This window comes from Sinohyriopsis cumingii, chromosome 5 (genome assembly GCF_028554795.1).
Source record: "Sinohyriopsis cumingii isolate HCF-2022 chromosome 5, ASM2855479v2, whole genome shotgun sequence".
Lineage (NCBI taxonomy): Eukaryota > Metazoa > Mollusca > Bivalvia > Unionida > Unionidae > Sinohyriopsis > Sinohyriopsis cumingii.
This window is the reverse complement of record NC_142965.1, coordinates 97,991,381-98,015,187: the sequence shown is the minus strand read 5'-3', so window position 1 is coordinate 98,015,187 and position 23,807 is coordinate 97,991,381. Positions and strand designations below refer to the sequence as shown.

General features: G+C 35.8%; 1 protein-coding gene across 1 annotated transcript in view; it reads right to left on the bottom strand.

Moving 5' to 3' along the window:
- The window catches only part of LOC149799842 (myosin, essential light chain, adductor muscle-like), a 99,609-nt gene that overhangs the window by 11,238 nt on the left and 64,564 nt on the right, over nucleotides 1-23,807 (bottom strand). Inside the window, exons 2-3 of the mRNA XM_089959260.1 lie at nucleotides 4,375-4,521; nucleotides 2,937-3,281 (exon numbers count right to left, since the gene is read on the bottom strand). Coding sequence (XP_089815386.1) covers nucleotides 2,937-3,281; nucleotides 4,375-4,521 — 492 coding nt within the window. The remainder of the gene's footprint in view (nucleotides 1-2,936; nucleotides 3,282-4,374; nucleotides 4,522-23,807) is intronic.

Genomic DNA, 23,807 nt, shown 5'->3' with positions numbered 1-23,807 from the left:
CTGATCAGCGCTACACAGGGTGATATACTCGAGGGAAATAAATTTCTCTCCATTTACCTTTGCCACCGCGCTCAGATAGCATATCCTTCAAAAGGCACCGCTGTGTAACTGCATATGTTTCCTTAATCAGAATGGTGATCGTTAAGGGTCTGCGGAACAATGAAATTTAAGGACTATTCTGACCACTGATGATGAAGGCAAAGTAATGTGTTGCACGATAGTGACAACATTCCGAATTCCAAATTATTTGTTTAAAAAGTTTGTTAACCATGCATATCTAGGAGATATGTTTTCAGAGATTACAATGAACTGCAGGGCACAAACTAAATATCCATTACAACTAAGACTTAATATTAGAAAACCAGCATAAGTCCCTGAAGATACTTATATCCCAACCGAAGTCCCGAAGATACTCATGTGCCAAAAAAGTTCTTGAAGATGCTGATATGCCAACAGAAGTTCTAGAATATACTGATGTACAAACAGAAGTCCCTGTAGATACTGATCTGCCAACAGACGTCCCCAAAGATAATGATCTGCCAACAAAAGTCCTTGAAGATATTTATGTGCCAACAGAAGCCGTTGAAAATAATGATATGCCAACAAAAGTCCATGAAGATACTGATGTGCCAACAGAAGTCCATGAAGATAATGATGTACCAACAGAAGACAGTAATGAGCAGTTTAATGAAGCTGTACGAGAAGCTGAGACTATAACTAATAAATACCACAGAAGAATTCAAATCGGAGAACTTTCACCACTCCTACTCCATCTCCTCGTACTCCCAGCGAAGCAATTCTTGACCGAGTCAAATATGGCTTACAATATTATATTTAGACAATTATTTGTTTGGGTTCACAGAAAAAGTAGCAGTAGCTATACCTGCTATTTTTCTGAGTCAGCTAAGTCGGTTATTTAAAAGAGTTTGCCAATTTGTTTATCGTTTTTGTTGCAAATATAGTCATATCACTTGTCTCTGCGTTAGTTGGGGTTGTTATTTGCTGTAAACAAAGCATCTAGCAGAGTTAGAGGCTTGTAACATATGTTAAGCGCAAACACTAGGAGCTCCTGCAACCATTATCATCAATAAATAAACAATCGTTTATTTACTTCATGGTCAATATTCGTTTTACGTTTATAAATAATCATTTGTCATATGAACATCAGGATATTTCATCGCACGGCATATATGAAAGTATTAATGCCATCATGGAAAACATTTATCTCAAGATAACTTTACTAGCATTGGTTTCTGTATCTTTTAGAGTTTCTTCTCTTTTTTACAGATTGATTATCATCCTTTATAATATTGCCGATGGTTGATGTATCGACACTGACAGTAGGATTTGAACCTTGTTTAAATGAAACTTTTGATTTCAGAAAATTGTTATTGTATCCACATATACAGCCAATTTTCATAATCATATCATTCTGTAATATACTACCTATTTTCTTAACCATGCCACTAAGTAAACCAAAAAATTCACCATCCCACCATCAGCACAATCAAAGTTAACGTTTGAATCTGTCATGTACTGATGAGATTTGACCATATAGTTATCATCGGTTTTGTAACCTAGCTGTCCAATAATGCCATTTGACCTTTTTCACAAATTATTACACTGTCCATACAAACTGTGCAATAGAAGTTCTGTATTGTACCTGTACAGTTAATATGCAGATTATGTAATATCTTATAAAACCTGTATCAGATTCAGCTGTTCCACTACGTAAGAAGAAATGGATCCATCCTGTTATCTAGTCTGGTTTTATTTTGCTTTTAATTCATTTTGTACGGCATCTCGACTTTCATTTTTTTTTTAAATTAAAATTTTAAAAAACTATGAACAAAAAAACAAAACAACAAACAAACGAAAACCCCAATGACCAACATTTTGGCCTCCAGTTAAGTCATAACTCAAACCAATATTAAAATTGAAGGTATCAACAATCTGATTAAAAATCAGATCTCCACTGTTCTACGCTGGACGTAGTGGAGATCTGATTTTAATCCGATTAACAAACTTAAAGACCTAATAATGTTTCCTACCTGAAATATTCTCAGCATGTTTTTTTATTTTTTAATGTTTTTCTAATTTCATGTTGTTTGTTTTTGTAATAATATTATTATGTTTTTTATTTTATAGGTGTTGTCTAGTGTTGTAAAGCGCTTAAAGTTTCTAAAGATTAGGCGCTATACAAAGTCCTCATTATTATTATTATTATTATTATTATTATTATTATTATTATTATTAAAGAAGTTATAAAAATCGGTATCATACCTCAGTTAATGACGAGAAGGAATTGTTGAATGTTGCAGATTAAGTTAATTCTTTCAAGTCAGTTTTGTTGTTGATTACATTAATTGATCTTTCCCGGGCAATGGAATAGAACATTCAAGCAGTAGTATTTTTCTTTGGCACAAGTATAAAATATGTAAAGAGGTTTACGAAGCTCATGAATACCTTGATTTGGTTAATGTCAGTATGATATTCCAGAACCAGCTGTTCCATCCCCATTGCTTAGTTATAATGGATTCTGCCAGAATCTCATATGATTCATTGCTTCTATTAGTTGAATCTCCACTTTCAAATTATGAATTGTAATTAGATTTTTTAAAAATGATTACTGTTCTTTGCGTCAACATTATTTGTGTTTACCGTCTGTCCTCCAACATTATTTTTTAGCGTAATATAAGTACAGCGATTGTTATTCGTAGCTTTTTATTTATGTGTGAAATAAAGCACGTGTGCTATTGGCACAAGTCAAACATTAAGGTGTTGAACATTGTTTACCTGCATGTTGTACGTGAAATAGGATTTTCTTTTGAAATAAAATACACTGATCCTCCATTTACTTTTCTGTATGCACTTGTAACTCTTTGTTGATTGCCCTCTCTCTCTCTCTCTCTCTCTCTCTCTCTCTCTCTCCTGACCTAGAGCCGTGAGCATGTATCGGAGCTCTCCGCCTGAGATGTAACCTTGGCCCTCCCTGTCGAAGGACTTGAAGGCCTCTTTAAATTCGGCAAAAGTTCCCATGTCTGTCTGTCTGTCTGTCTGTCTGTCTCTCTCTCTCTCTCTCTCTCTCTCTCTCTCTCTCTCTCTCCCCTGACCTAGAGCCGTGAGCATGTATCGGAGCTCTCCGCCTGAGATGTAACCTTGGCCCTCCCTGTCGAAGGACTTGAAGGCCTCTTTAAATTCGGCAAAAGTTCCCATGTCTGTCGTCTTCAACACACTTTCAACGATGGGCAGGAAATCCTCGAAAGCATACTGTTTATCCCCTGTACACAGAAACATGCAGGGAAAAAATAGTAGTTCTTAAATTAAGTAGAACATATACAGTTTTCCGTCTCGCCTATAAATAAGTTAAATTTTTGTTGTCTCGGTGTATTTATTTCTTCTTAAACTCAATAAAACTGTTACCCAGCACATATAACCCTGGTCATTTATTGTTCATTTAGAATTATAGAGATTATCTCCTGTTAAGGAAAATAGTTTTTCTTTAACAGGGGAACATTTCCATAATGCTAAAAAAAATTAATTCGATACAACTATAACTTATTTAAGTTTATATTTCACTGTTGTTGTTTTGTTGACCTTCTTTTTGTTTATAGTTCTTAGAAAGGATACTGTAATGTCATCTGTTCTTAGGAAAAATAAATTTTCCCAATACACGTGGAAAGGCATATCTTATCCTCTTACATCAATCACAAGTCTTAAAAAGTAAAAGAAATTTCTTCAATGATTTTAAGACAGCTCATAAAATAAGTGTTGTTAAGTTAACTATTTTCTCTGCAATCTCTTTAGCAGGTAGCGTTCAATATTTTATAGACATTGATCATAAACATAGTATTTCACATTTTCTTAAACTAAATTTAATGAAGACAGCGACTGCATCATTATACCATATGGCTGACTCTTCAGTGAAAACATCTTGAGAATAATAATTAGTTAACCCTACTCAAACGGTAAACAAATAAAAACTGCCGTCTGTACTCGCTTATAAGTCGAGTCCAACTGCAAACTTCTCAGACCCAGATCTGCCGTCGCACTGCCGGTAGATCTTGGTCTGTACATTTTGTTATGAGTACTCAATATAATAAACAACAAAAACCTTGATCTGCAAGTGTATTATGCTTGCAGTTTGATTGGACTTATAAGCGAGTATAAAAGTTATTCATCCTTCCTAGCCGCAAAAACTACTATGAGGAGAAAACAAGTGCAGATTTATCTTGAATATACATTCCATACGCAGCGAAGCCTATCTGATAAAATGGCTGAATATCAGATATCAGATGCTTGATAGGTTCATACTACTATCTTGAAGGAAAAAGCCATAAGAAAACAAAACGTGGAGAAAGAATTCATGCGTACCCAATTTCTTCGTGCCGCCATTTTTGAAGATTAGGTCTAGAGTTGGATTCAGATCAAGACACCTTAGAAGATCTCCGACTTTGAATGCATCAATCAATCCATCGCGGCCGTCCCAAAAGTCAAACAGGTCAAACACCTCCCTCACGTCTGAAATGTTAGGAAAGGTCAATCAATCAATAAGTCAATCAATTAGGCAAATAAAGAACTAACAGACGGCATAATCAATCTATAAATCGATCCATCTATCTATCCATCCATCCATTATATTCCAAGAATATGGCTGTCCTTGGTTTCGTTCTATATATCTAATTAGCTATTTGTAGTCTCTGTCTTTCAGTCAATATATGTTTTCCTGTCTAACATGTATATCATTAAGTCTTTATTTCTGGTACATCGTTTATCAACAACGGTAAGCCAGGCAACAAAACATTTGTCTTTTATTAAATTTAATTTTTTTCCCCGTAAAATATGCAGCACAATTAAAATTATTTTCATTGGATTTAGTTTCAATCAGATTCTTATCAAAGATCAAATACCTGAAATAAAAACAAAATGAAAAAGAAATTTTTTTTCTTCGTACCATCATGCAACTCTTCTATTAACCCAAGTTTTATCTGCGTTCTCTTTTGAAAATTGGACAGATTTTTTTTTTTTAATGACTATCACCATTCGGACCTGGAAACAACTTTCTCATCCATTATCCTATAAAACTATCACCATTCGGACCTGGAAACAACTTTCTCATCCCTTATCCTATGAGACTATCACCATTCGGACCTGGAAACAACTTTCTGATCCATTATCCTATAAGCGTGATTCAGAAACTTAACAAGAGTTATTTCCAAAGTTTGACATGGAAATTCCTCGTGCATTTTAATAGCAGGCCCCATCCTTGGATGGCTACGACCTCTGCTTTCAGGTTCATAACCAGTGGTCGTAACGCAAAATCTTTTGCATATAGCATGTGTCCTCTTGGTACAAATGCGTGTACAAAGTTTGATACTAAAATATTTTTAAAAAAATGTAACTAATGCAATTTTGTAAATTTGACCAAGGAACCCCATGATTATATAACATGTCGCAGATGGTAACATAGGTACCAAATACGGCGAATTTTCAGCCAAAGGCTGAGGAGGATATGCGGTTACGGACAGACAGACCGATGGACAAACTGATGGGTATCGCAGCATACCCTCACTTAGAAACGGGATAATTCAATGTTAACCATCCTCAAAAGTCATGGTTATGGCACGCGCCGTCTATCAACGATATCATTTATGCTTTTTGAGCAATCACGCATGTGTTGATGACATACTGCATCTTAACTTCTCTGTGACCTTTCCCGACCTCTATTACATTGTACATCTTTGGAAATTTACATTTGTTAAAATTTGCTCACAAATAATAATGGAAAGAACAGTTGCAAGAACTAAATAATGTATTCGTTACAATTAAAGAAAGACAAATGTTTCCCAATAAAAGAAGACGAAACTTTACCCTAAGCTATCGCATGACGCGTGTTGGAACTGATCAGATCCCTTCAACCCATTTCAGGTCACATGACCCTGACTCGGCACAATGCTGACAACACCAGCCACTTCCGTTACTTTCCTGTGTTGGTTCAAGTCGTGTATATATAGGAGTATTCGATATAACAATGTTATGCGACGACAGCTCAGGGTCTATGATGTTTGCAGTTGGACTATCTTATCAGCGAGTACATACGGTAATTATTTTTTACTAAATACCTATCGAGTATTGTCTAGGTAACTTTTATGAAATTCTCTTGACTGTCGTTACTGTTCTCTGTAACTTGATATGTGATAATATATAACATCGTATGTACCCGCTTATAAGTTAGTCCAACTGCAAACGGCGCAGACCCAGATTTGCTGTCGCATGATTCACCAGCAGATTTGGGTCTATGCGGTTATATTTACAAGCAATCAACAGCACAAACAGCATAGACCCTGGGCTACGTGTGCATTATGCAACGGCATATCAGGGTCTATATTGCTTAAAATTGGACTCTTATAATCGAATACAGAAGGTATTTATTGAAAAAAATACATAACAATTTTTGTCTATATAACTTTCAATGTGCTTATCTTACACATGTTATAGCCATTCATAACATCATCGTCTTTATGATGCGAATCGAACAAGTTTGATTCTCTGAAAGAGACTCGGAAGCAACCTTAGTGATGGCTTCCCAATGTGTGTGGCGGACAAACATCCGCTTAGATATGAGAAGAACAGATTCTTATAAAATTATAGGTGTTTAAATAACACTGGACGTCGCCCCAACAATCAATACATTCGTTGCACTTTAATTTGGAATGTGATTCCTGCAACTTCGTAAACGTCAAATATGAAAAAATCATTCAGTTTCAAAATCCCGAAACTATTGCTTATGCTGCTAGAATTGTAACGTCATGAAATTATTATGATGTAATAACAGCCAGAGTCCCTAGGGCAATTTCAAAATGGTAGTGTCCGTGGGTGGCCGAGTGGTCTAAGGTGTTTGCCTTGACAGATTACTCACATCTCACCTCTATTCGCGTGGATTAAAGTCTCGGCTCGGCCGACGTGGTTATGTGAAAAAGCCTTCCTTTAGCTTCACGTGCTTAAATGGTTCTTCCCAGATGCTTCATATGTTACACATACCGGCTACCTTGTATAGCCTGTCATGTGCTGGAAAATTACCGTAAAGTACAAAAGCACACTCAAAATCATAGTTATTCCGAGGTTGTTTTTGTTCTAGCATGCGATAGAAAAGGCCAGGGATGTTCCGATGTTCCGATTCATGTTAATGTAACAACAGTACTCCTACAGTACTCAGCTTCCATGATGTTTGAAAAGATTTCAAATCTCTTCTCTTCAAAACTGGCTGACGAAATTACATTTGAGCCCCCCGACGTTCTAAAATTATCTGTAATGCAGAATGACCTCCACGTTGATAAGACAATAACATGAGCACCGTTTGTTTTTCAGTCTAACCCCCTACCTACAACGATTTAGCCTAGAAATTAAGGATTAAACTGATGTAAAATGGGCTAAGAAGACAAATATACAAGTTTTGTGACTCACGGCATTATTTTATTTTTATCAGGGGCAAAAACACACTGATAACTGATTCGTGCCATGAGTTGTTTTTTAAGTTTATAAAGAATATTTTTATGAAAGCACTCCTTACATCGTAGTTAAAGCTACCTGCGTTCTTCGATCCAGTTCCTCTTCAGGCATTTCATTATGGAGGGATTTAACACTAACGTCAAAAGCAACAGAGCTGCCAGATCCAGGCCATTTTTATACAAAAACTTAAATGGCTTCCATTTGTAAACAAGTTTCCTTTACAGACTTTGGAACCGGTTGAAGAAAAAACAGTTGCTTAATCCAGAAGCAATTTCTACTTGTTAAAAAAGAATCAGCACCGAACAATGTCGTATCGTCTGGATCTAGAAATTCTGCTGTAAATGGCCGTGCACTTGGCTTTCGTTCTTAAATCCGTACCATCATTAAATATAGCAAGGTACTTGTACAGATAAGGTAACCTCAGTCGATTCCGTATATTTTCAGATATTCTGACAACGTTATGCTTGTATTTAAAAAAGGCCATTCAAAGGATACGCCGTGTTAACGGATCAGTAGGGACGTTACATTCGGGGCTTTTAAACTCAAGGACTTTAGACCACGAAGCTCGATATCAAGCTCGAAGTCTGTAAATAACTCATATTTCATTGCGTTTGTTAGATAAAAGCCTGAATCACAGAACGTTTAAACATTTCTGAGATTTGGTCTCTCTACGGACAGGAATAATTGCAATGTTATATATATATATATATATATATATATATATATATATATATATATATATATATATATATATATATACTTCTAGTATCATGGATAATTTAGGTGCTTAGATCTTGATCCAACAGGTCGACCAGATAAAAATATTAAATAAAGTCCACAAACTGAAATATTTTCTACTGAACAGTCGTGCAAGTAAATTTTGTATTATTCGAAAATATTTTACTGTACATGCAGCATAGCATTATCAACGTAAATCTTAAATATTAAGATCTACACGTAACTCACATCTTCTAACAACCAACATCTGAACTGTTTGTGTTTATCGGCTAAAGAACGGCTTGAAAATTCCGCAAAGTGTTAAACAAATTCCATAAATTCAAAGAATGTCAAGAAAATGTGCAAAATTCCAGAATCCGCACCAAATTAGCACCCTATGTGAAAAAGATACAATATTTTCGGGGGGGGGGGAGGGGTTATGGTCACTATGAGCTTTTAAAGTTGTGTTCAAACTGTTTTTAGAATTGCAAGCCAGCGTCCATTATCCAATAACTAGTAATGACTTTACTAGGCGGTATTTAAACCAAATTCTGACAGTGCACCGAGCTACCTCAGATGTGTCTTTTACACTGATCTAATCCGATAGAATGCTGAAAAAAAATTAGGGCAGCACAGTATCACATTCTGGGTTTTAAACAAATGCATCTGCCGCTGATGCGAATGATACACCTGTTCTCACACGTAATGTTTACCAGATTGTCCAGGTACCATACCAATGTCGGAATCAATACATCATCTAATTAAAAGTTGCTTTCTTTTGTGAATTGTCAACACATAATAAATCTGTATATGTGTCAGTTAGCTGATATATGTCACTTGGAGGTTAAACTTTTGGGGGATTCTCGTGGCCCATATTTAATCTTATATAATCTTTTAGGCAAACTCTACAGTCTGGTTCTCTTTTGTTCTTATTTTCCTACCATACGAGGTCAGAGTATTGAACTACAGACTAAAAATCAAAGAAAGTTGTATGAAGAAAAATGAAGAGCCGTCAAAAATAATAATATATGCCGGTATAATACATGGCGCCAAATTACTCATTGTGTTATCGTTATTGAAAAGCAACTTACAAACTTATTTATGAATTTTCACATGTAGTTTAAACGTGCCTTTGTACAGTACTACCTTAAATTAACTAGCAGTGTCTTCTCTGAGAAAATGTACATTTAACACAACATTTAGAAATACAGGATTTTTCAATGGACCTACCCCAAAATAAAGATGGACTACGAGAAGGATTAGCAAAACGACACAACACAAGTGTTTTAGCACAAACCGCCCAGCTTTAGAATAAAACGTAGCGTTCATTTTATTTTTAAATTCAACTCCGTGATGATTCTCAAATTTGAATGGTATCCTTTCGAACCTAAATAAATGTTAATCAAGGCGAGATCAGATGTGGAAGGTCGGCCATGGGTCTTGACTGTTTATTTACCCACATCTGATTTGTAATTTATTCCTTCATCATTTTTGACAACGTTATGGTTCAACTTAAGTAGATTATGCCATGGATGTGTTGTGAGAGGGGGTCAACGGGGACGTTACATTCGGCAGTTAATTAGCCAATTAATTGGGACCAAACGCTAGTCTATATGCCCATCGATGTCCTAGTATCAACTGGGGCCAAATACTAGTCTATATGCCCATCGATATCCTAGTATCAACTGGGTCCAAATACTAGTTTATATGCCCATCGATGTCCTAGTATTAACTGGGGCCAAATACTAGTCTATATGCCCATCGATATCCTAGTATCAACTGGGTCCAAATACTAGTTTATATGCCCATCGATGTCCTAGTATCAACTGGGGCCAAATACTAGTCTATATGCCCATCGATGTCATAGTATCAGCTGGGGCCAAATACTAGTCTATATGCCCATCGATGTCCTAGTATCAACTGGGGCCAAATACTAGTTTATATGCCCATCGATGTCCTAGTATCAACTGGGGCCAAATACTAGTTTATATGCCCATCGATGTCCTAGTATCAACTGGGGCCAAATACTAGTTTATATGCCCATCGATGTCCTAGTATCAACTGGGGCCAAATACTAGTCTATATGCCCATCGATGTCCTAGTATCAACTGGGGCCAAATACTAGTCTATATGCCCATCGATGTCCTAGTATCAACTGGGGTCAAATACTAGTTTATATGCCCATCGATGTCCTAGTATCAACTGGGGCCAAATACTAGTCTATATGCCCATCGATGTCCTAGTATCAACTGGGGCCAAATACTAGTTTATATGCCCATTGATGTATGGGTATTAAGGGATCAAATGCTAGTCAATCAGCTCTTGGTATCAACTTTGACCAACACAGTTCTTGAGTTTACAAACAAAATCGAGTACAAGTTTATAAACTATATGGTAACGAGAAAACAAAACTGGTAAGAAGTGTATCAGAATTGGAAAACGTTTGATGTAATTTTTCTGTGTAATTAAACATAAATTAACAGAGATAATGTGTAAATCAGCATTATAAAGTCAGTAGAATTACAAAAATAAATATGGATACGTTTTATTTACTATTTCCCAGTTTATTTCAAACGACTAATTGTGCTTCATTTTGTCACGGAATTGTTTAAGTCCTTTTATTTATTAAATACGTGTACTCGGGTTGTGTGTGTGTGTGTGTGTGTGTGTGTGTGTGTGTGTGTGTGTGTGTGTGTGTGTGTACAACGATGCCCAAGGGTGTATTATGTATATTGTACAATATTTCGAAATGCTTCCAGCGCACAGACAATGTTTGACGTCTTCGTCTGTGTATAAATTCCTCACCGTAAGATTAAATATGCACATTACGGAACGTCTTGCCAGTGAGTGGTTTACATACGTACACATCTTCAGCTGTAGAGCTGACCCGAGTGACCGGAGCGATCAGAGTTATCCGAGTGATCGGACTCGACGTGGTACCACCTAAAGAGCTAACCACAGAAGTCGACCATAGCAGCTGTGAAGCTGAACCATAGCAGCCGTAGAGCTGAATAAACAGTGTTGCTGGTCGAGTAGCAGGTGATCGGGTGTTGCTGACCGAGATTGGTGGGCGCTGATTGCTTGATTGACGAACCTGGAATACTAACGGGTTGATTGGCCAGTGTGACTGGTAGCCGAGTGTGCTGGTGACGGAGTGTGCAACTCCATACATGTAATCTTTTAGCCGTGGACTAATTTTTTGGATTTGTAAAACACAATGTGTTTTGGGAACTCTAAAGATGATTTGTTTATCTGTCCCTTTTGTTGACATAATTTCACTATTTGAGTGAATACATTTTACTATACGAGTAAAATACTATATTTGTTTTACTATCTGAGCAAAACAAAAATCTTTACGTTGTGAAATCACTGTGAATCATTCACCCCTTGTCCTTGTACTGTGTAAGGTCATTTATTTGTATTTTCATTATTAAGTCCGTGCGTTTTATGTTAATTGATCCAATATTTGGATCATATACACGCACATATTAATCATAATTAATTGCTCATTCATGTCGTTCGTTATTAAATATTGTATTTGTATCACCATCAAAAATATTATGTTGTAAATCCAAAATCCCACCCGGTTATCTTGTTACACATTTTCATGTGTGTGTGTGTGTGTGTGTGTGTGTGTGTCAACTAAAGGTAAAGTCTAGAAAAGTAAAAGTGAAGACTTGCACAAAACTTGAGGAAGATATACACTTCCAAAATAAAAGTAAACATGATGAACGAGATAAAATATTACCGTAAAATGCAAACATTCTTTAAAGGCTTTGTTTCTTCTGTGTCATTATTTGATAGCAATCCCCAACTCTCTCACTTTTCCCAAAGATGTTCCAAAAACTTTTAAGATTGCACTTCAGGACGTAACAGCTATCACTCTTGTTACAGATACTAAAATTACCACTGGACCTGATCACATCTCTAACCGAATATTACAAAATATATCCGCCTAGATTCGGAACACATAAGCATATACCTGCTAAGTCTGAGATAATGTATCCAAAAATGCTTATGTTGCAGAAGATTCAGCTCGAAGCACCTGGGATCGAAGCTGACCGTCGTATATGTATCGACATAAATGCCCATATACATCGATATAAATACTGATATGCTTTGATATAAATGTCCTTTACTAGAAAACGGGATGGGCACTGCTCTATTTAAAAAAAAGTAAATAACATGGCCCCTGTGTATCCTTCCGTCTTTGGTTGGGAAGTCTAGGCTACTCCGTTATAAAATGTGATTTGATATTACAAATGCTCTATAGACTCGAACTTGTATTTTATCTTTATATCGAAGCACAACCAAATGTTGAAATTCGCCTCTATCTGAATGCCGCCAGTCTACGTCTTTGGGAGAATTAACAAAAGGTAAAAGTCAATATATAGATAATGCACCCAAAACTTTATCAAATGCGACAGAAAACTCAACATTAATATACCCAAGCTGAGGTTTAACTGCAGAAAGCCTGACAAATCACCAGTCAGTCTTGATCATTGTGGTTCTACGTTTTGAAAAGTCCATGTACCTTTGCTTCGATTGTCCAAGAATAAAACTGTTCTGATTCATTATATACCTTCATGTTACTAGTTTTTCACATTTAAATGGATCTACTGAGAATTCATCATCTGATAATGAATTTGTTTTGAAACAAAGTCTGATGTATATCAAGGAAATCAAAAGATTGGTACAAACATATGATGTTTGTTGCTACTGTAAATTTGAATTCCTATTGTTGGGGTGCATCTTCTCTTTTCTTTATTTTTCATTTCCTTTTATTTTCTCTAATTTGTTACTTCCATTTTATTCATCTTTTCCAACCTTTAATCTTGTGTTGTGAAGTCGCTATTTTATACAATTTTGTTCTGCTGTTACCACTTATTTTCTAGCAATAATTACACTTGCCTTGTACCTCTTTATGTATATTACTATTGTAATTACACTTGCCCTGTACCTCTTTATGTATATTACTATTGTAATTATACTTGCCGTGTGCATACGTATGTATATTGCTCTTGTAATTACAATTGCATTGTGCGTCTTTTTGTATATTACTATAGTAATCACATTTGTCACGTGCCTACATATGTATATTATTCTTGTAATTACACTTGCCTCTTTATGTATATTACTAGTGCTAGAGAGGGAATTCTTGATACGTTGGTTTGAACTTGTAGTCAAAATGCCACACATGCAATATTGGCAACAAGCTTGCTGAAACAAACCGTTAAAACTTTGTTTAAAGATTTACATGAAACAGTGCGTGTTCAAACGGCACGAGAATTCCACTGTTTGAATCTGGTCGATATAAAAAAAGAGTCACGCGTGTCAAACCAGTCATGCAACAAATGTCCAAAACACCCAGTCTTCCACGAAGTCTTAAGATTCAGTACTGAAGAAATACCATAACCGAAGTTCACCATAAATGTCTCGTGATCGTCTGAATTAAATGAGACGGTAGAGGAATCAAACAATACGGTAAGGAAAACGGGTGTACTTAGCAAACGGGTGTACTTAGCATTTTTAAAACAAACGGATTGAAGGAGTGCAATTACAGAATAATTTGTATTACAATTTTTTGTATGGAAATCTTTTATTTAAAGCAGTTCACCACCATCACTCTCCTTAAATTGAAGCAAAAAGTATTTATTTAACGATCAGTTTTGAAAATGATTATGTACACTTTTGCACTTCCAAGTAAATAATTGACAGTAATATGCCTAATATTTATCAGATCTTGTCATGCCGTTTTGTCTATTTACCAGAAAAGGGAGAAACTTATCAGCAAGGCAGAAGCGTGAAATATTTTCAATTAAAATTTATGCTCGGCCATTTTACAGTATGTACTAGCACTTGTGAGCCATGATTGTCATCGCACATTTTGGAACTTGTGTGAAGATATGTTGCTTCATGCCTTAATTGCTATTTGTATAATAATATTAATACTACTACTAATTGTTGTTGTTATTGTTGTTATAGAGTTTAACGCCATTTTTCAGCGCAAGATAGGCTATACATGGCGGCCAGTATTAATGGTGGAGGAAGAACCCGGGAAAACCCCAGAAAGAACCACCGACTCACGAGAAGCTACCGGCAACTACTACAACTACTACTACTACTACTAATAATAATAATTATTATTATTATTAGTAGTAGTAGTATTAGTAGTAGTACTAGTAGTAGTAGTAGCAGCAGCAGCAGTAGTAGTAGCTGTAGTAGTAGCGGCAGAAGGAGTAGTATTTGCAGTAGTAGTAATAGTAGCAGCAACAGTAGTATTAGCAGCAGCAGTAGTAGTAAGAGCAACAGTAATAGTAATAGCAACAGTGGTAGTAGTAGTAGTTGCAATGCAATTTTTTTTCAGAAGGCCATCGTAGAATGATTTTTTTGAGGAAGCCATAAGTGCTCTTCATTAGTTTGAAAATTCAGTACGAATCCCAAAAGAAAGAAAGATCGCATTTTCTAACCCTTTTTTGGAAGGTAAATCAGAAGACAACTCGAATTTTTTGCAACTTTCTTCCACTGGATGTAAATGACCAACTGCCACTTGAATTTCCATAATTACAGTGGCATTAATTTCAGATCTTAAAAAAAATTAAATTCGACAAATTTCAAGAAGATTTTGCTATTTGCGATTCAATGCAGATTTAATCGACAGAGGCCAACAAGCAAGAACAAAACTCCCCAATGTACTATTAGGACTGGGCTTTTTTTATGAGGCCTTGATTTTCTTGATGTTTAACTCTATTTACTCTGTTGGTGAATAGAATTCATCTAACTCTTCCATTTGTTTTAGGACCAAGAAGATATTGCAAGTAACATTCTAACATTTATACCCGATATTTTGTAGAACTTTTTTTTCGTCAAACTTTTCAAGGCACACATGACAATGCACATGACAATGTTATGGACTGACTAACGATAAGACCCAAGTAAACCAAATTTGTGTTATCCTACTGGAAACAGGACCTTAGCCTGGTACCCCGGTCTCATGTTCCATTGTCAGTACCTGGGGAGGAAAATGAATTGGGAAGAGTGACAGGATAACATGATCTTATCCCATATGTTAAAATCATGAGCAGCATGAATCACAAGTCTGAGTCAATGCTATTTAAAGATTTAACATCCTCCATAATGCCTAAACTGCCTGATAAATAGGACCATGGGTCCATGTTTCAGATGACTGTCTACAATATTTAGTCATAAATAATATACTAGTGTCATAAATAAGGGCCAGCTTCCAAAACATCCCATACAATTTATATTAACTGATACATCCTGAATAAGCTGAGAAAAAATTACATCATTTGTTAGATTGCACTGAGTTATACATAAGACTGTCAGTATGTATCACAGCTGTTTATCACTGAGTCACGATTCAAATAAAAACGGGAACGTATAAGACTGACAACTGAAAACAAACTATGTTTACCAAGTCTATGGCTCAAAATTTTAAGACGAGTTTTTGGAATTCCTTCTTCGAAAATCACCAGTCATCAGATTTTATTTTCTATCTTGGAAATTATCATAAAGCAAAAATTGTAAATAAATCACATAAATATGTACATGGAATACTGACAGAAACTACTATGCTGGTAAAAAAATAACATTTTTGGAATGCCTTCCTCAAACAGCCTATTTCGTACGAAAGAAATAATTCACTTACGTCTAACAAATTTGTCTCCTCTCAAATAGTTAAATACTTTTGGGGTATTTCATTTACATATGTCTAATGAGGCATCGTTTACTTCAGACGTCAATGGGAATTCTGAAATTGGGAAACTTACTTTCGATTGCATAATGTAGGTTGCTCATCCTTGAAGATACAAACTCATTTGGCAAAAGTTCGTACTCAGCTTGCAATATGATTTATTAATCTACTACGTAGAAACCTTTCAGCATTTAAACTGAAATTCTCTTAAGGCATATGAAACAAAATGTGTAAATTTTAGAGATATATACGTTCATAATGTTTGTTGTCCATGTGAGGATTAATTTCTTTCGGAGGGAAATCACGTAAGAAGATTAATTTAGAAGTTAATTATGTGATTTTGATTGTTGTAGAATAATTTTTAATTTTTTTTTCACGGTATCTGTTTGCGTTTACGGAATCATCATTTGTAGCGATAAGTGTGTTAATGGATACAATACGCAATCTTGTCATCAACAAAGAGAACAGTAATTACATATCCACTCATAGAAACTGCAAATAATAATAATAATAATAATAATAATAATATTATTATTATTATTATTATTGCATGTACGAGTAAACACTGAGCGAAATTCTGATCATCGACTAAAAAATTACTTTAAAAAAAGAAGATTGCATGCTGGGAAATGTATAGCGTAAACAGACCTCGGGAAAAGTGCCAACGTCTGGAATTCCGAGCACAAGGGGTAGCCTGACAGTAAATCGCAATATTTGTTTAGATCTCGGTTTTCTTTACTTCAGAAGAAATTCCAGAAGAGTGGAATAGTGTTGTATCCAGTTATTCTAAATCGCGCTGATTTTTCTTTTTCTGCAATTTGTCTGGTAAAAGGAATGAGTGTCGAGACTTTAAACTTCCTTGAATGTGGTAGTGTGAAGTAGTCCTTGTTGTTGCTATGGTGGTGGTGAAGGGGGGGGGGGCAAATGGCATATTAGTGTAAGGCGCTCTCCCTTACATATCAGTGACATCTCACTTCTGTCCGCACGAGTTCGAGTCTTGCTATCGGTCTACTGGGTATGTGAGAAAGCTTGCTAGTAGCTTCCAGTGGGTCGGTGCGTTTTCCCGGTTTGTCTACTGGGTATGTGAGAAAGCTTGCCAGTGGCTTCCAGTGGGACGGTGAGTTTTCCCGGGTTTTTCCTCTACCAGAAATACTGGCTGCCATGCTGAAAAAATGGTGTTAAAAACACATTTACTCTCTCATCCTTTGAGTGTATCTCTTTATCTTTCTCTGAACACGAGGATAGAAATTTTTCGTTTTGTAGTGCCAGGCAGAAATCAACCAAGCTAGGCATATCTCTCATTTCCCCTGAAATGTTCTCATGTAAAGGTTTGCAGCATACTGAGAATTATTCATGTCTAGACCAAGGAACTAGAGAGGATTTACAGCAAAAGTGTACTCATAAAGGGGCAACTTTAAGGGAAATTAATACCGTAGATAAGCGTTTATAATCCTCACTCAACTGCGAACAAAGTAGAACCAAAACAGGATGAGCGCTATAAGAAAGAATATATTGCAATTATTGTTTACTACGTTTCTTGATCTTGAATTGTCAGGTGGGAAATGAAGAGACATGTACATATAAAAACATTTGCAATCTAATTTGACAAACCTGACGAGTGTCTCCTGCACAAATAGTGATTGTTATGCGCTTTGACCATTTTCTGTTACGTTTGAAAATAAATAACACCATACTAGATACAATAAATATTGTTAACGTCGATGATCTGGGTAAATTACTACATCATCTCTGGGCAACCGACATGACATGACAAAGGTATTTTATAATTCAACAGATAGGTAAACGGAATTTATATGTTTAAAGTGAAACTAAGAAACTGTATATATCAAAACATTACAATGTCAACGTTAACAGCAAACTCAGAGACAATACTACAGTAAATAAAAAGCAAATATAAATTATTTTTGATTGTTGTTTATATTTTTATGTACGAAGCTATACAGCACATCACTGAAAGGAGTATATTAAAACTGAAGTCAGGAAATATGACAATGTTAATGTTAAAAGTACGAAAAGACAATACGATTATACGAAGCATGCAAATATACACTTTTTCTTTAGAACATATATAACACATCAGAGAAATGCTATCAAGATATATTTCACATCACAAAAGGCGTACGTGGTTTAAGAAGTATGACGTCAGGATAATGACGGTACTAAAAGTTAAATTGGACCCCCCCCCCCTCCTAACCTAACAATAGAGATGAAAGTATATATAAATCTATGAAGGAGTAATGAAAACAGGCGTTATGGGTTAAGAATTGAAGCGCGGTTATCTCGGTAAAGTTGTTAACCTTTAAGCTGAATTACCACTGACCGATGAATAGAAAGACATCAATCGCATTTATAGCGAGGCCCGGACTCATTCAGCCTGGTGGATTCTTTGATATCAGGGAGTGTACTAGGTTTATTAGGCAGGCTGTTCCAGACTCTGGTGGAGTCGAAATTGAATAAGATCTTGCCTTGTGGTCTTTACCCTTGTTACTGTTGCCAGATTTTGGTGTCTGAGATAATAATTAGATTGTTAGTTTTTTTGTTGTGCTGAATCACATTATATACTTCAGTTGCCATATATCTTAATCTACTAATGTGTAGAGTGGGACGATTTGCTTTTTTGAGTAGAAAGTCACATGAGCTTATAAATCATTAAGCACCCATCTGAGTGTCTTATACCGTAATTAATTTGTTCCATTTGTCAGAGTTTTGTTTGCTACGAGAAGAACAAATAAGGGGGCAGTATTTGAAATTTCACCCAATCAAGCCTTTGTAGATGTAGAGCGTAATATTAGCAAGCAATAAGTGGCTAAGACGTTTGAAGAAGTTTAACTGGATTGTTGTTTTTCGACATATCTAATAATAATAATAATAATAATAATGAGGACTTTGTATAGCGCCTAATCTTTAGAAGCTCTAAGCGCTTTACAACATTAGACAACACCTATAAGATAAAAAAACATATAATAATATTATTACCAAAAAACCACACCATGAAATTACAAAAACATTAAAAAATAAAAAAACATGTTGAGAATGTTTCAGGTAGGAAACATTATTAGGTGTTTAAGTTTTTTCTTGCAGTCGAAATAAGTGAGTTTTGAGAGCCCTCTTGAATGTGATCACTGTGTCTTTGTGTCTAAGTTCAGTGGGCAATTCATTCCACGCTGATATGTGGTTGCAAACAATTAGTTGAGAATCAATATTTTCCTTGAAGTTTCACACAGTCCTAACATTGTATTTTATGGTCTTGTTTAGTGAAATTTAATACTTTTTGAGCGTTTTTTTTTCCTCTCAAGAACAATAGCTTGGAATTTATGATGTTTGCTTGTATACCAATAGCTGCAAAACGCATTCAGCATTTTGCTCTGATTTTGTAAAACAGATGCTAAAAATTTTATTATTTGGATCATTATGGATGTAAGATATGGCATTGTCATCAGTGTAATTATACAGTGTTGATTGCTTTATGAAGTTAATTGTCGTTTATAAAGGATCAAATATGAGGGGTCCTGGTATTGAACCTTGCGGCTGTATCCCAGATACTATATAAGCATGCCAGTTTAACGGGGTTGGAGCGGTAATACAAATAGTTCTCAATTAGTTTGACTAAATTCAGATCAATATCATAGGCTTTCATTATTTTGATGATGACTCAGTGCAGATGACTATCGAAGGCCCTGGACAGGTCCATTAGTATTCCGCCCGCATTGCTACCATTGTTCATGGCGCCCCTCCAATCCTTAACCAGTTTTAGTTTCAGTAGACTGGTCTGACACCTATAGTCCTTTTTAAAGGAGATACAAAGTTATGAGATATATTATCAAATGCAGTGGAATCTGATTACATAGGAGCAATTCAAACATTTGGAAGTGCAAGGTAAAATGTTGACTGGTCTGTAGTATCCCTTTTCCACAGGATCAGTTTTTTTTGAAAAGGGACTGCCTGCGCTTCTTTAAGACGATCTGGAATTTCTCTTGTCACCACAAGCATTAAAACGCATGCTGATTTCTGAGTATAAAACTGGTGAGCATAGTTCAAGAATTTTAGGATGTACTGTATACTGTCAGCACTTGTATATTTCTTTGTATCATGGCCTTTCATAACTTATTCTGTCACTTTAAGCTTCTGTTTGAGAGTTGGGCATTATTCAGGTCGTTGATTGTCGTGAATAACCTACATGGTATGATGAAAAGTAATGTTATCTAAGAGTTCATATTAACCAATGGTTTTTGCAGTGTTGTTGTAGTACTCATTTCAAACTTTTACCGAGAGCGCACTATTCGAGACTGCTCCGAAATTTACTTGCACATCCGGCCAACTTTGATTGTCATCGCATTACAATGAAACCTCAAACAAGATATTGATATCTGCAAAATTCTTATGATGATACACATTCGCAACTTCAAGGTCAAACTTTCGGATCAGACCTTTAATATATGTCTATAGTTCTCATTTGGGCCTACAAGGATTGTTAGAGAAGCTATTTTATTTCATTCGTAACATCTCTGTCTATCCTTCAGTCAAGCAGAGACAGCTAAGATAGTCCTAATATATTAGGGTTTCTGTATTTGCGGGTAATTTTCCTTCCATCAAAATGTATGATATTTCTGTAAATTACTGAACTGACATACATCAGAAACATATTTTAATCTTGAACAGATAGACGATGTCGTTCCGAACGGCAAACGATGTCTATGTAGGCAGAGACTACTCCAAATGTAGCTAGCAATCGGAATACCATTTGTCCCATTTTCCCCAGAACCTCCAGCATGTATAGAGCTTTTTCTAGAAAAGAAACCTGCTGCTATGTAGCAAAAAGTATTCAGTCCTTTTATGAAAGACGCCTTCACTTCCAGCAAAACACTCCTCCACACACTCTATTAGTCTCTTTCGAGTTGACGAAATGTTAGTAAAGCTGTTATGAATGTTTCTAACAAGGACACCCCCCCCCCGGGGGGGTGGCTATCCCCAGATATTATAAACATTTGAGAGTGTGACACGTGTAAGACGAAGTTGTTTTGAATTTGCAACATACACAATGGAGAGAATTGTGGCATACCTCTATAGTACTTTCATGTACTATGACTGAAATTTCTTTGGATATTATACTTGTATAACTGTACATGATCTAATAACACAGTTAACTAAAATGGCTGCTCCCATTATCTAGAAATATCAGCCCAAATTAGTCTAAAATACACTATCTTTAACAGTTAATAAAATAGGACGTTTGCCAGACTAGACAATACCAGCTTCTGAAAGTGAACTGAATGAAATACAAAGGTATAACAATATTTTTTTAACATTATAGGCTCCTCTTATTACAATTTATCGCTGATGTCCAAGACGTAAAAATGACCAATCCGAGCTAGCAGGTTTTTTTTTGGTTGCACACCTGAACGAAGGTCAAGCTGTATACTTTGTATTCAGATATTACAAATCAATCATACATCAAACTAAAGGAAATTAAAGGTGTTTTAATAATTCCTAAGAATTGCAAGGTCATTTTAAATAGCCACTATAATCAGTGACTAAAACCTCGGGAGTTCTTTTTCTTTAAAACTCGAACCCAATTGTTCCCAAACTGTGGGTCGCTGACCTCCGGGAGGCCGTGAGATTATCCCAAGTGGTCGGTGACTGACTAAATAATATGTCTCGCACATATGCTGCTATTTTTAGATGTATATATTTGTTGTTGTGATGAATAAAATGTGAATTCAGTTACAACGGTTACAGAGTTCATGCTAAAAAAAATTAATTATGGATTTTCTACATTAAAAAGCATAACTATTTGGGGGTGGGGGCGAAATTTGTTGAAGTTAACACGCATCCTCATATTCGAAAAGGTTAACCCTATGCAAAATACGAAACAATAGAGTGCCACCCAAGCGTCCTCTTAGAGCTGAAAGAGTTACTTACTACCCGTAGCTTGGGTAATCAATATTTTACAATCTGAGCAAATCCGAACATCCTCGGTCTTTTCCGCCAATCCGAGAAAGAAACCTCGGATGTTATTCGTGACCATTAAAACCTATATTTTTAATTAGTATCGTTCACATGAAACAATATGGCGGCAGAAGGAGAAACAGTCACATTTGGAACATAATCGGCCTTTGCTATCGTAACATGTGGTAGACTCCACCAGAAAAGATTCACCAAGCACGTCAGATTGATGTGCATTTCTACAACTCATTCCATGGTTATTCAACTATCTTACGGAATTTTCCGAGCAATGTTGTTATCGAATCTGAGCTTTGCTTCAAAAACTTAAATTCTTTTCATCTGATTCAAAAGCTAATTTCAGAGGAGGAGGGGTCTGGTTGTTGTCGTTCTTGGGGGTTATTTGTTTTTGGGGGTGGTTAGTAAAGCTCTGATAAATGTTTTAGACATGGGGCGCTCTATAGATATTATTAACTTCTTAGAGTGTGAAAGGTGTAATGAAAAAGAAAAGGCTGAGGTTGCATTGACTAGAACTTATCAAACTGAACTCGTCGCACCAGTTTGTCATCGAATATGGTGACTTCCATAAAGTCTGCATGCCATGCCTGGACAAAAAAAAAAAAAAAATGTGTGGGATAATTTTAAATTAGATAAACTTACACGAAACGCGTCATGTCGAAAGAGGAAGTAGACTCTTCAAAGAACCACTTTATGCATTGCTGTGACTGTCAACTGACTATTTTCACATCTGAACCTCTTGATGCATTGCTGTGATAGACAATTTACTCTTTTCTCAGAACCACCTAATGTTCTCTCAGCTGCATCCAGTAAATCCTATCCTCTTTTGGCCATCTTATATGTGCCAAGGAATCGATACGAAACAAAGTGAGTCGACTATGATTGACATCCGCAGACTGTCGTAATCGTATGAAAATTATATTTGTATACACATATCCGTGTCTAATAATGTAAAGGGTAATACCGAATGCTTTGGTTACTATCTCACCTTTAGTCTATCATTCAGACCTTAATTTTTTTCTTCGTTTCTTCCAGTCAATTTAACCGAGTGGAACAAATGTCAGAGTAGCAGACGCCCTCAAAAAATTAATACCCAGAATTCGTCCAAGTAAAACACGAAATAAAACAAAATAAAATAAAATAATTCCAGTTTTTATAAATGAAACGGATTTTCTGCAATACGATTGGTTGTAAACGGTCACGTGATACTGAGCGGGAATTGTTTACACATCGATAAATTCTGGGACTTCTTTCGGTTTTTGTACTGTTTGCAATATAAGTAAACACTGCAGACACGTCATTGTCAAACGATTTTACATTTTTATTCAGAAAATAAATATAAATTATACCCTTTCTATACTTTTTTTCCAATATTCTTTGATTGAAATGCATAGTTTACAATTTGGCGTTTGTCTGCAACATAGTAGCGCAACATTGCTGATTACGGTGATTTTTCGCTGCAATTTTCTGTGGAGTTTTTTGTACAATTAGATAACAAGGAGTTAAAAGAAATAATAGCAGCTATTGAAGCAGATGGCGATGGATTTGACGATAATGCGATGGATGTTACAAACGCTGAAAATGAAACAGAACAACGGATTATTAAATTCGCTCAAAAATCACCCCATGAGCTCAGTCACCCTAGTCATACACAACAACAACAATAATAGCGTGGGAACTGGGCCAGTAAATTTTGAGGCCACTGAGGGATAAAAACCAAGATTCAAGAAATGATCTGAGGACTTAAAAGCTACTGAAATAAAGCAGTTTTCAGAGGCTACTAAACGAAGCACAAAATGGGGCATTGGCGTTTTCAGTGGTAATTGTTTTATTTGTTTATTTTAATTTTGTTTGCTTATCTTAAAAAAACGTGTGTGGGTGTTGGTGG